The sequence below is a fragment of the Pelodiscus sinensis genome, chromosome 14 (genome assembly GCF_052426305.1).
Source record: "Pelodiscus sinensis isolate ZL-2025 chromosome 14, ASM5242630v1, whole genome shotgun sequence".
In the NCBI taxonomy this organism is placed as follows: Eukaryota; Metazoa; Chordata; order Testudines; family Trionychidae; genus Pelodiscus; species Pelodiscus sinensis.
In genome coordinates, this window is record NC_143065.1 from 541,241 (window position 1) to 554,505 (window position 13,265).

At 43.8% G+C, this 13,265-nt stretch overlaps 1 protein-coding gene across 2 annotated transcripts in view; it reads right to left on the reverse strand.

Annotated features, from left to right (window-relative positions):
- THSD4 (thrombospondin type 1 domain containing 4) overlaps positions 1 to 13,265 on the reverse strand; it is a 687,220-nt gene that overhangs the window by 44,982 nt on the left and 628,973 nt on the right. For both annotated transcript variants that reach the window (XM_075897743.2, XM_075897744.2), the window contains one exon: positions 11,234 to 11,407. In XM_075897743.2, the coding sequence (XP_075753858.2) occupies positions 11,234 to 11,407 (174 nt within the window). The remainder of the gene's footprint in view (positions 1 to 11,233; positions 11,408 to 13,265) is intronic.

A 13,265-nucleotide genomic window follows, 5' to 3' on the forward strand; every position in this document is an offset into this window, starting at 1 on the left:
CTAACAGAACAGTGGAATTAAACAGCTCTCGTCTTGTCTTCATGGGTTGGTCATCGTCTACTAAGAGATGTCTTTCTTATGTTGAAACTCACCCAACTAGCCTTTCGCCTCCTGCTGCATTCCCCTTCAAATGCATTGTGTCTATTCAGTTGCTGACCCCGGTAAATATATTTGTGGACTTCCTCAATTATTTTTCTAATTTACAATGATGTTTCCTGCTACGCAATGCTCATTCCTCATCCACTTTGTCTTTGATGCGTTCACTTCCCAATGACCTTGGAACCCAATGACCTTGGAAAATGTTTGCAAAATTGCTGCAATTTGTTTTCCAATTCTACTGTGTCCTTTGCCAATATTACAGAGTCATCAATAAAGAGAAGGTGTGCGAAGTATTATCTGTCAATTCTAATTCCTTCTTTCCAGTTCAGTTTGTCAAACATCAGCTCTGGTACTGTGTCATCTTGTCAGACTCTTCTACATATAGTAATAGTCCACAGGATATTGAATAATGATATCTCTGTCAAACAACTGTAGTTAATGTGTTCCAGCCAATAAATGTACCTCAGATTGATTCAGAACTTGCTGAGCGTGTTGAGCACAGCATTAATTTCCACGGAGTCAAAGGCATTTTTATAATTGACAAATGGAAGACACAATAGTACTTTGTATTCCTTTTATTTTCCAGTGAGCTGCCAAACTGGGTGGATGTGATCAACTGTTGAATACCTAAGCAGAACCCAGTTTATTCTCTACTTTTATGCATTTCAAAGTTCTTTTTTAAGCCAATTGAGTATGACATGAGTGTAGACCTAATTCACTTGTGAGAGGAGTATGATAAGATAACAGTTGCTCCACTCTTCTGGATTGCCTTTCTTCATCAATAGCATTGTTTTCAATTTCTTCTGTGACACACACTTGCTATTGATGTAGATGGTGAACCACTGCACCAATGCTTTAAAGGGACTATCTTCCCCTGCTTTGAGATATTCTGGCCAATATAATCTATTCCAGGGCTTTCCTCTCTCTTTATGTTACAAACTGCATATTTGATTTCTTCCCACATAATGTTGGGATCTTCTTCTGTAGCCTCCTGCCTTGATACTGTATGTTGGACATTTCAATGCGAGAAGAGATCATTGTAGAATTTTCATATTTCATTCATCTTGCTGCTTTTTGATGTCCTTTCACAGTTTTCATTTTCAATGCTGCCAGGATAAACTTTTTCTGCCCAACATCTCTTTCAACCTTCTTCAGACACTTGTTCTTTTTGGCTGCTTCTCTTGGCTTCTTCTTTCTGAAGTTTTCCTACCCTTCTTTGATCTTCTTCGATGATTTCCTTTGGCAATAGTCTGTATTCTTTACCAATTCCTCTTTTAATTTCATGCATGACCGCCTCACCATCAGATTCAGTTTTCTTGATGATCTTCTGCTTGCATCCCATCATTTTCAATATCTTTGCCTTCTTAGCTGCTGAGTTAATCTGAGATAAAATATCCATATTCCTCACTGATGTCCTTGTTGGCCTAATACTCAAGATCCATTTCACTCACTTCTTCTGCAGATGCTTCTTCGTTGAAGTACTATTTTCGCTTTGGTTTCTGGTTTCTCCTGACACAGTCTTCATAGGCACTGTCAACACATATTTTTGAGCACAACATACAATGATCTGAGCCTGTGTAAATGATTGATTCTCTTATTGCCACTACATCATTGAAGAGTCTTCTGGTATCCATCCATCCATAATCTGATTCAGGCTTTTCCATGTCCACTGCTGATGTTCTTTTTTAAATATTGTGTTCATTATGTGGAGATGGTTTGTCTCTATGAATGCAAGCAGACATACTCTGTGATTATTTTTTACAATTTTCCCCATTTTTCCCCACATACTTTTCCTTCTCACTCTCCTTACCCTTTGGGTGATTGGGTAGGTGGCTCTTTTCTACATTTCCTTACCCAGCTCTTCATAGAAATCTTCCATTTCTTTGACTTCTGTTTGTTGCATTGTGCGTACCAGAGTACCCTCTAAGCTGTGCAGTAGCACAGCCCCGCAGCTGCTTAATGAGCCCCGTCCAGCCAGGGGCTCAGGACTCACACAAGGAGCTGCCTGGCAGGAGGAGAGGCATTTTTCAGTGACAGCAGCAGCTTCTTGATGAGGAAAGAGCAGCCAGTCTCTCCCAGTTGGTAGGGACATGTCCCCTCTCTACCTGCTGGGAGACTCTCTGCTCTGTGCTCAGCAGAGAGCTGCTGCTGTCACTGTGGGAGAAGTTCCCCTTTCCCACCAGGCAGCTCCATGTGTCGAGCCCTGGCTTACAGGATCTGCCGACGAAGGGTTCTGGGTTGCAGCTCCCCGTCTAGACTGCCACGCTGAGTCAACAATCAGCCGATCGGCACAGCGTGGCGGTGGCCATTTTTATTTAAATCGCGGCTTCATTTCCCTTTGCCATCCTGACTAATCTACATGGCTCCGTCAATGGAGCCATGTAGTTTAGACTTACCCATACTGTCTTTGCTCTCGTGTAAAAAATTTTCCTACGAATACTTGCTCTCCATTTTTCCATTGTGCCATGAGTCTTTTGTTCTTGTTCTGTTTATCTTCATATGATATATGCTTTCACTGATATTGTGATTTCAATGTCAGTATTGATTTAATGATCAGATGATGGTGTTCTTGTGTTGTGACCTGCAACAACTAGTTGGACTGTTCTTTCAGTCTTTTCTGTTTTACATCCTGTGCTACCCTGGGTTGTGAGCACTGGTGAAGGTAACCCAAGTATCTGTGCTCAATTTCCCAGTTTACTGTGGTTTGTGTGGCATGTTTGGCAGAAGAATTTTGCAGCAGTGCATTCGGGCTTCCAGCCCTTGTGCCTTGTAACTATGGTACTCCCTCCACTTTGGCTGGGTTGCCCTAGAGAAAGAGAGGCATGGTCAGACTCCCTGCTACTCTGAATGCTACCGTAGCACATTCTCAGCTTGGTAAGACCTGCCAGAGCATACACTAAACCACACTTTGCTGTCAAATTCCATTCACTCCAACACCAACTCTGAAGTAAGGAGGAAGGATTTTGTGGGTAAGTTGCATAATACATTGTAATAGGTCAGTGAAACAAGGAAAATGTAAGTGGAAATGGCAAATGAAAACCCATATGCTATGTGTCTGATGGAGAAGCAATGCTTTTTACTATCTCAGTGGTATGCTATCTCCATTTGTCCAGACAGTCCATTTCACTCTCACTAATATCCTCTAAATTCATAGAAATTCCCCATTTGTATTGTAGTATTGTAGTTTCAAACTACTCATTATTAGGGGGACACTTTGTGTGATAAGAGTGAAGAGATTTTTAGTCTTTGGTGCAGTTGGAACCTTCAGAGATGATAAAGAAACTGAAGTGAAATTTGGGATCTCATGTTTCAGAGAGACACTACCTCTGGCTTAGTTCTAGATCCCTGTTTCTCAAAGCACCACTGGCCTGCTTTGAGAAAGTTGCTAACAGGCCAAAATTGCTAACTTACTAAATAAACAAACCAGAGTGGTCCGTTAGCAGCTCTCTCAAATTTGGCCTGCGGCTCACTCTGAGAAACACTGTTCTAAATCAGTTATGCTGTTCAAGCTATGAAACAGATCCTGTGTGTTACAAATTTGTAATCAATAATCACAATTGTCAACATATATCTGTTTGAGCAAACTATATAACATGATCCTTGTTTGGTGTACTTTATTGTAACTGCAAGGATTTGAAGCACTAACAGATTTTTGGCCTGAATCCTAGGTGAAATGTGTATGAGAGATTTTCTTCTGCTCCAGTATAGCTACAAAGGAAACAGATGCACAGATTATGACTAAGGTTTACCACAGGACTCAATATAAGTACAAAATAATAAATTACGTTTGCTAAGAACTCTGATGAGTTACTATACAGTAAATGAGATTTGATCAGGAAAAAAACGGAATGAATGAAATTATTGATTTTTGCAAGAGATTAATTTAGATGTTTTATAATTATTTTAAACTGATTACAGATCCATGAGCTTTGAGTGCAATGTCCAGGTCTTAGAAATGGGACTGTCTGCTTTTAAATGGGCATGGGTAGACATTTTCTTCGAAAGGAATCCAAAATTGAAGCCCAGTTAGATTCAATATCTGGTTTTAAACCTTAAAATGCCTTTTTTTCCCCATTGCCTCAACTTATGCCCTGCACAATATGTGTTTTTAATTGAAGTAAAAAGCTTTTATGATTTAAAACTTTGGAATACTGCTTCCCAGCTTTAGGGTGGGAGGTGATAACCACTGCATTGTCTCAACATCTCTGAAATTCTATAATGACTTATTTTTTAAAGTATTTTGGTATATCAGATAATTTAATTTAGAGGTGGTTTCTGAAAATCTGTTGAATAAAGCACAACTCCTCGGCAAATCAGTTGGAGTCCTGTTGCTATTTTATTACTGATTTTCACAATAATGGTGGTGAAAGCTAAAACTATAATTTTATTTAATAATAAACTGCTGTTCTTCACAACATCCAGGACTTGAGCAACAACTGTCAATAAATCATTACCTAGTATTTAAACAGCGTGCAGAGCAACATATGTGATTCTGACTGCAGTAAGATTTCTCTTCGTAGAGAACACATTCTAGCCACTTCTGCAAGAAACCCACATGCACATAGATGTCAAAAACACTTCAACAACTTTGGAGAGAGCTAAAGACTATTCAACTGTAACTTTGATATATGCCAATGTTAATGCCCTCCTCAAGTTCCATTCCCTACTACAAAATACCCACTATTGACAGGATTCCTAACTCGTGATCTGGTTGCAATTAGCTTTGTGAAGGAGCAGCATTTATCCTCCTACTAGCATCTTGCTCCCAACTGCAACACTGTGTGTCACTGAATGCTCACAAATGTAATGAACAGACCTATGGAAAGATGTAAGAGGCCTGCAAATGTTCTGTACAACTGCTGGTATCCAGTGTTCAATATGTTTAACACCTTTAATTTGACAGCAATTCACTGAGGTATCCTTAAGTGTTCTAAGTACATTTAAAATGGAAGGCAGCCTTTGGTCAAAGACCAGTAAGATTTGGGAAATATCTCATAGCACTTGGAATTCAGGGGAAAACCTGAGACACAACAGACAATATTCTCAACTTTTGTTAATGCCTGAAAGAATTTTCTACAGGAGACAGCCACTGTTCATCAGCAAAGGAGAAGCTGCAGCTGCCATTGCAGGTGCAGTATTGTTTTCAGATAGCAGGGATTCTTCTTCCTCAGCAGAAGTTCACTAAAAGTTGTGGGGTGAAGTGTCTTTCATCTTCTTTGCTATATAATCTAAATTGGGCAGCAACAGACAGAAAGACAGACAGGCCTCTTCTTCCTTTCCAAGTACAAACAAATGGACATCATTCCAAAAGGGACTGAAAGTGAAAAATCCATTACAATCAACATACTACACAGAGTACATTGAGAAACTGCCACACACTCTCCAAGAAACTACAAGATCATCTGATCAGCACCCTCTACAGCTGTGGTTCCCAACTTTATTTATGCAAACCCATTCACAAACCTTTGGTGGTCAGGTAACATTTTATTTGCAGATTCCTTATGCAAATAAGGAATATACAAATATGGAATACAATTGACTGAGCACATAGTACCAAACCAGGTCCTTGCTCCCCAGTGCCTAACACCTTTCTACACCTCCCCCTACAGCCCATGCCCTCTATAGCCCATGCCAACACCCACTTGCCCCATGATCCCACCATGCCCTCACCCAACACCCCTTTGCTCTCCCTAGAGCGTGCATGGCTGTCACTGCTGCGTGTGCCCTCTCTCCCCAAGTGTGTCCTGCACCCCCATGGGCGGGGAGGCGCAGAGCGCTGGTCGGGCTGCCATTACCCAGGGGGGGAGGTGCCTCCTCCTCCTCCTGCTGCCTTAGCGTTGCCAGCGGCAAAAGCTGAGACTCAGGAAGAGCACGGACCCCTGGATACCTGCCATTACAGAGGAGAGAGGGAGGCGCCTCCTCCTCCTGCCACCGCTTCAGCCCTACTGCCACCACTGGCAAAAGCGGGCAGGGGAGCGGCCGTTGGCGGCACATATGCTCCCTCCCCCTTCGCGCGCCCTCCCTCTCCAAGTGTGGAGGAGGGAGGAAGGTGCCTCCTGTTCTGCCCCCCCTGCTGTGCCTCAGCCACTGCTGCTGGAGCTGAGGCACCGTGAACAGCCGGCTTGAGCTCTGGCAGCCCGGCAGCCAGCTGACCGGGGCCCGGCGCTTGGGAACCACTACCCTATAGAAAGCAGGAGAAGATCAGGAAAGAGCCCTCAGATGGAGAGACTCTCTTACAAAACCAACCTTCCACATGGCTGGGCTTTATAAAACAAGGTAAGTCATTTACCACACACACATTTTACTTCTCTACAGAAAAAAGGGACCCTACGGTATCCAAACGCCTACACGCCACAACGGCCCACAATAACGGTACCCCAGACTCAGCAGCATTGTTAATCTATCCAGCTACACACTTAGGCTGGCAGAAGAGTCTGTCCTATTATGAGGGCTCTTTTTCTTTCCCTCCCCCTGCACATTCATGAGACAGTTCTGCAATGACATAAATAAGGGCACTGTTTTGGGAGAGAAGGGGGAGGGGCAGTAGCTGTGTGTACTGGGAAGTAACTTGCTTTTCTTTCTATTCCCCTGACTATCGGAGTGAGGAGAAACTACTTGGATTCTGTGAATACTCCTCTGCCCTCTCCCTTCACCACCCAGGAGTGAGAAGCATGCATGGAATCCAAGTACTTTCCTCTCGCTCCCTGATAGTCAGGGGAACAGGATGAAAAGCAAGCAGTGTCTTCCCAGTACACATGGCTGCTCCCCGCTCCCTGCTTTCCCAAAACGGCGCCTTTGGACATAGAAGCCTACTTTTGCTGTCTCTAATTCAGGGAATATTTCCACCACTTCTCTGAACAGCACACTGCCCTATTGATACCATCCTACCAACGCTACAAGAACTAAGATTCTACGTGGACTCCTCCTGATGGTCACACCGATGTGTACAGTCTGAAATTTTGGACAAGCAGCATCACCTCCTCACCCCATAACCTCAGACATGCAGAACACCATGCCATCCACATCCTCAAGCGAAACTATGATATTATAATCAAAAGGACTGACAAAGGAGGCACTGTAGTCATCATGAATAGGTCAGATTACAAACAGGAGGCTGCTTGATAATTCTCCAACACTGCACTCTACAGGCCACCATCCCTCTTATCCCACTGAGGAGTACCATAAGAAACGACATCATCAACTAGTGTAATATATGTCATCACATGCCAACAATGCTCCTCTGCCATGTACATCGGACAAACAGAATACACAAAAGATACAAACCAGATATTAAGAATGGCAACATCCAAAAGCCAGTGGGGGAGCACTTTATCCTGCCTGGGCACATAGTTTCAGACTTGTAAGTTGAAATTTTCAGACAGAAAAACTTCAAAAACAGACTGCAGAGAGAAACTGCTGAGCTGGCATTCATATGCAAACTTGACACCCTGAATCAAGGTCTAAATAAATATATGGAGTAGATTTTGCATTACAATAGGTAATTTCCATTCAGGTACTCTCACCTTCTCCACTGGGAACTCTTGTATTTTTCAAAGCTGGTATGCTGCATGCAGCCCAGGGCCAGCGGGATGTCCCCAGGGGCTCTTGTGGATTTCAAAGGATAAGTGCCCTCGTGGAGCTCGGAGTCAGCAGGACTTCCCGCTAGCCCTGAGCTGCACGCGGAGTTCTGCATTCCTCCTTTGAAATTCCATTGACTTCTCAACTAGTAAATTACTCGTTAGTTAACACCCTTAGTGTAACCCACACAACTACAGTGGTTCACTGTCCCATGCGATGGCACTTAGACCACTTACAGTAATAGATAAGACCAAGGCAGCTCTACAACATAAGCTGAGGACCAGCTGGCTTTATAGCTCAAGCTGTAGCGGCTCCTCTGCTAAGCTTTAGAAGTCTCAGGTTCAAATCTGGTCCGGGGCAGATACATCAGCACCACTTTTATCTATTCCTGCTTAGTGCTTTAGTGGTGACTTTGGGTACATCTACACTGCAACACTATTTTGAAATAACCAGCAGTATTCCAAAATAACTTAGCCCATGTCTACACAGCAGGCAGTTATTTCAAAATAGTGTCAAAATACTGTCAAGCTGGAGGACTTCTTACTCTGACTCATGTAACCTTCATTGTATGAGGAATAAGGGAAGACAGAGGAAGAGTGCTCTGTCTCAAAATAAGTGCTGTGTAGACGCTCCCCATCTCAAAATAAGATACACAACTGATGTAGCTCAATTTGCGTAGCTTATTTGGAGTTAAGCCTTACATTGCAGACACACCCTTACATGCCTTCCTGCTGGTGTCCCAGCCTGGCAATGGCTGTATGATGATGGGTCAGAAGACACAAATGCTGGGTTTTGAATTCCCTTAAATGCCAGAAGCAATGTCCATAGCTTTCTGACATTCTCATTTTTCTTAGGAAACTGGGTCAATATATACTTCACAAATTAGAGTACTGTAATGGGATTAAATTAAATTAATTCAGGCTGTGTCTACACTATGGGTTTTTTCCCCAGATACCACCGGTATCCGGGAAAAACTCTGCTGCGTCCAGGGAATGCATCTGCTCTTCCACTTTTTTTTTCTTTTTTTTGGTGTGTGGAAACCTTGTCTTCCAGAAACCCTGTTCTTTCGGAAACCCTGTCTTCCTCCTCCCATGAAAGAGGAGGCTTTTCTGAAATTTGGCCCAGTGTAGATGGGCCAAATTTCAGAAAAGCCTCTTTCGAAAAAACTATTGGAAAAAGGTACGCAAATTGCGGAGCTCAATTTATGAACCTTTTTCCAATACATCAGTGTAGTGTAGACATAGCCTCAGTTTCCAAAAAGGAGACTGTTTTGTCTCTACTTAGGAGTTTTTCCATATTAGCTAAGACAACACGGAGCAGCAAAACTCCACTAGTGTAGCTAGGGTTATACCAGTATTAAAGCTTTATATCAGCACAGCCCGTCTTGATTTGGCAAAGTGCCTTTCACCAGTGTAGCTCCACCTACAGGGTAGATTTACCAGAAAAGTTAGGTTGGCAAAAATGACAGGACCTAAATAGAACTGGACTGGCGCTGGTGGTAGAGAGGAATCCTTTGTAATTCTTTCACTCGTTAATCTTGCTGAGCATCATCAAGTAGTTCTACAGTAAAGGTTGGGCTATTATAAATCTAAGGGAATATCACTGAATAGTTTTAAGTGTGGCAAAGTAGTAAGAAGAACTTGTCCTCTTTTTTTTTTTTAAATTAAACAAATTCTTTTCACTGGTGCCTGAAAGCAGTCATTAAACTTATAAATATCAAGTGTAATGGAGGCATGTTTTGCTATTGGTTTTTTTGCATTAAGTTTCTGATATGTTGTGAAAAACATCACTCCAAAAGAGTTCTGGGAACACAGCCTATATTAATCAGATTGTCCCTCCCTGTTTTTATTTTAAAATGAAGAAATATTGCATTTAAAAACCACTGTTTCATTAAGTCTTGTTGCTTATAACTAACTTAGTTAGAGATTTGTAATATTATATTAGTTACTGTTAACAGGACTGTGTTGTCATACAATGAAAACGATATACCTGGATTTGGGAAGGTGGGTAGCCCCAACTTTGCTTTCCATGCTTTTGAATAGTGGGGCCAAACAAACCCCATATGAAACATAACTCAGCCTAAGTGATGGGCTAAGTTACGCTGGCTAGTCCAGTCCTCTGCTGACAGCTTTGCCAGCCAGGGCAGCGTGCCTCACCATATTCACTCCCTGACTCTGGTCTCCTCATTAAATACAGGCAGTCCCCGGGTTACGTACAAGATAGGGACTGTAGGTTTGTTCTTAAGTTGAATCTGTATGTAAGTCGGAACTGGCATCCAGATTCAGCCGCTGCTGAAACTGACCGCCAGTTCTGACTTACATACAGAATCAACTTAAGAACCCCAGCCGTCCCCAAGTCAGCTGCTGCTGAAACTGATCAGCAGCTGATTCCAGGAAGCCCGGGGCAGAGCAACTGTGCCTCGGGCTTCCTGTAGTCAGCGCTGGTCAGTTTCAGCAGAAGCTGACTTGGGGACGCCTGGGGCAGAGCAGCTGGGGTGCTACTGGACCAACCCAGCAGCACCCCATCTGCTCTGCCCCAGACGTCCTGATTCAGCCGCTGCTGAAACTGACCAGCAGCGGCTGAATCAGGACCTGGGGCAGAGCAGCTGGGGTGCTGCCGGGTTGGTCCAGTAGTGCCCACGGGCGCTGCAGGACCAATCGGCAGCGCCCCAGCTGCTCTGCCCCAGAGTCCAAAACAAAAGCCTGGTCTGCTGGGGGGGGGGAGCACACTAGCTGCGCCCCCCCCCAGCAGACCAGGGACACGGGGAGCAGAGCCGCAGCGGCAGCGGGGTGCCGCGCCTCTGAGGCTTTGCTCTGGCAAAGCTTCAGAGGCGCGGGACCCCCCCGCGGCTGCGGCTTCAGTCCGGGTGCCTGTGGTCTGCTGGGGACCGTCCCCAGCAGACCACAGGCACCGGGTCTCAAGGGGCAGCAGCAGCGGTTCCCGCGCTTCTGAGGCTTTGCTCTGGCAAAGCCTCAGAAGCGCGGGAACCCACCCGGTGCCCCTGGTCTGCTGGAGACGGTCTCCAGCAGACCAGGGGCACCGGAGCAGCTTATGAACGGGGCTTTCTCGCCCCGACTTCCGGGGCGAGAAAGCTCCGTTCGTAAGTGCGGATCCGACGTAAGTCGGATCTGCGTAAGTCGGGGACTGCCTGTAATTGCCTATACCATGGGGGAGGGAAAGGGTAGCATAGAGCTGGCTATGCTGGGTTTATATCCCTCTGCAGAGGGATCCTCAGCTGTCCTAGGGCAGAAGCATAAAAAATATTAGAGAGAGATACAACAGTAATAATACAGGAAAAAAGGAACAAAAATCTTATTTTCATGCAAATCATAATAATTTCATCCAAGTGATAAAAACAGGGGGAGAAAATGACTGCAAATACGTATCCTACCAACTGAACAAAAAATAAACACACAACCAGTTTGTAATATGCTGCATGAGATACAATTAGTCCTAAAGGTGCATAAGCAAACTGCTTTCCCACTTTAAATAATTGTCATGTTGATAAAAAATGGCTGTGAGAAATAGAAATACATCATTTTGATGTAAAACTTACCTGACTCCAACTTCCAGCAAACCACTCCACTTTACCCACACACGGTCCATTGTCACAGGGGGTTGTCTCAGGGGGTCTGTTATTCCCACATCCCTCCAGTGGTAGGCTGCTGACGTGGTTGGTCATGCAAACTACTGACCGTGTTCGCACTCCTGTACCACATTCTGCAGAACACTGTACCATGGGAGATGAAATAGACATTTATTAGCCACGTTCTTTCAACAATGGGAACACAATGAAATGAAGAGCAAGAACTATCCTGGAAGTGTTAATGATACTATTCAATGCTCATTAATATTATTTGTATTACTATTGTGGCAAAAGGCCCCAAATCAGGTCAGGGCTCCATTGTGCTAGGTACTATACAAACATAATAAAAGACAGGTCCCTGTTTCAATGAGCCTACAATCTAAACGAGCAAGAGAGATGAAAGGGTGGGGTGGAGAGGGAAGGATGGTATAGGCACGGTGATCAGAATTAAGTTATGGTAGTTCTTCAAAGCTCTTCTCCTCCATTCCAGATTTTTTTCTCCTTACATAGACACACTCAGTGGGCGTGAGCAGAGAGAAAGGGGAATGGATGAATTCAATAACCGGTTTCTCAAAAGAACAGCACGAGACATACATGGCTCCATTTTCAAACTTTGGGGCTTGAGGCAGGACACCCCATTTTACATCTGGGTGCTCCAACTGGCATTTATATACAATAGTGACAACCTAATGCTGGCAAAGAGGATGGTGGCTGTGAGGTCTTTTCTAGACCCCTGGCATTGATATTGAGATGGATTGCAGAGCATGGCTTGAAGTCTATCGGTCATGCTGCAGGGTGCGACAGCTAGAGCCAACACAGAGTGATAAAAAGGTTCAGGAAAGGGTCAGCCAAACCCAATCCAGTGGTTTTCAAACTATGGGTCATGACCACGTATTGGGTTGTGTAATGTCAGGCACTGGGTCTTGTGGCTGCAGGGGGATCAGGTGACCAGACTGCACAGCAGGCTGGCTCCTAGGTGCGGGGGGGGGGAAGAGAGAGCACACAGGGACCATGCACTGCCCCTGCCCCAAACATTAGCTCCACACTTCATTGGCTGAGAACTTGCTGCTGGAAATTTCTTGGACGCAGCATGGTCTGGGGTGCCAGGAGAGGCAGGAATCCTGCCTTAGTATCCCTGCTGTACCTCTTACCAGGAGCAGCTCAAAGTAATCCCCTGTTGCCCCAGTCCTGAGCCTCCTCCCGCCAAAGTCAGAGCCCCCTCCTACATCCCAAAGCTCTCATTCTCAGCCTCACCCCAGAGCCAAAATTGCAGTCTCATTATATTGCGTGGCAGGCATCAACAATTTTCTTCAACTGAGTCATGAGAAAAAAAGTTTGAAAACCACTGTCCTAATCCAATCATTGTTAACCATCACTAATTAGTAAACAAATCATTTCAGTGCAATACTGTTGGTTGCAATTCTTCCAGAGACGTTGCTTCTGTGGTACATTAACATTCACATTTTTTTTCCAATGTTACTTCTTAACTATATACTTCCTGCGTATAACTCAAAGCATGTTTTCTCAACTCTTCCCTCCTCCCCAATGCATACACTCACTTTCTCTCTTTCTCTCTCTCTCTCTCTCATATCTTGTATCATTCTTGTACATCATGTTGGTTCAGAAATTTCCAAAAATACCTCATTAACAATATTACAATGGGCACTCCACCTCACTCTTGAGTAACATTGCAAAGCTTCCTCTTTTTACTTCTAACAGTTGAGATTTTCAAAAGAGCCTGAGAGTAAGGGATTCAACTCCTTAGGTGCTTTAAGTAGCCCACTCTACAACTTACTTTCTTTTTAAAATTCCCTTTGGGCTCACATATTTCTGCCAGGGTCCTTGCTTTAAGAAATTTGATGTTTTTAAATTTCATTTTCAAGATTGATTGGACTCCCTTCAGTCAATTTTTCCCATTATATATCTATATCTATATCTATATCTATATCTATATCTATATCTATATCTATATCTATATCTATATCTATATCTATATCTATAT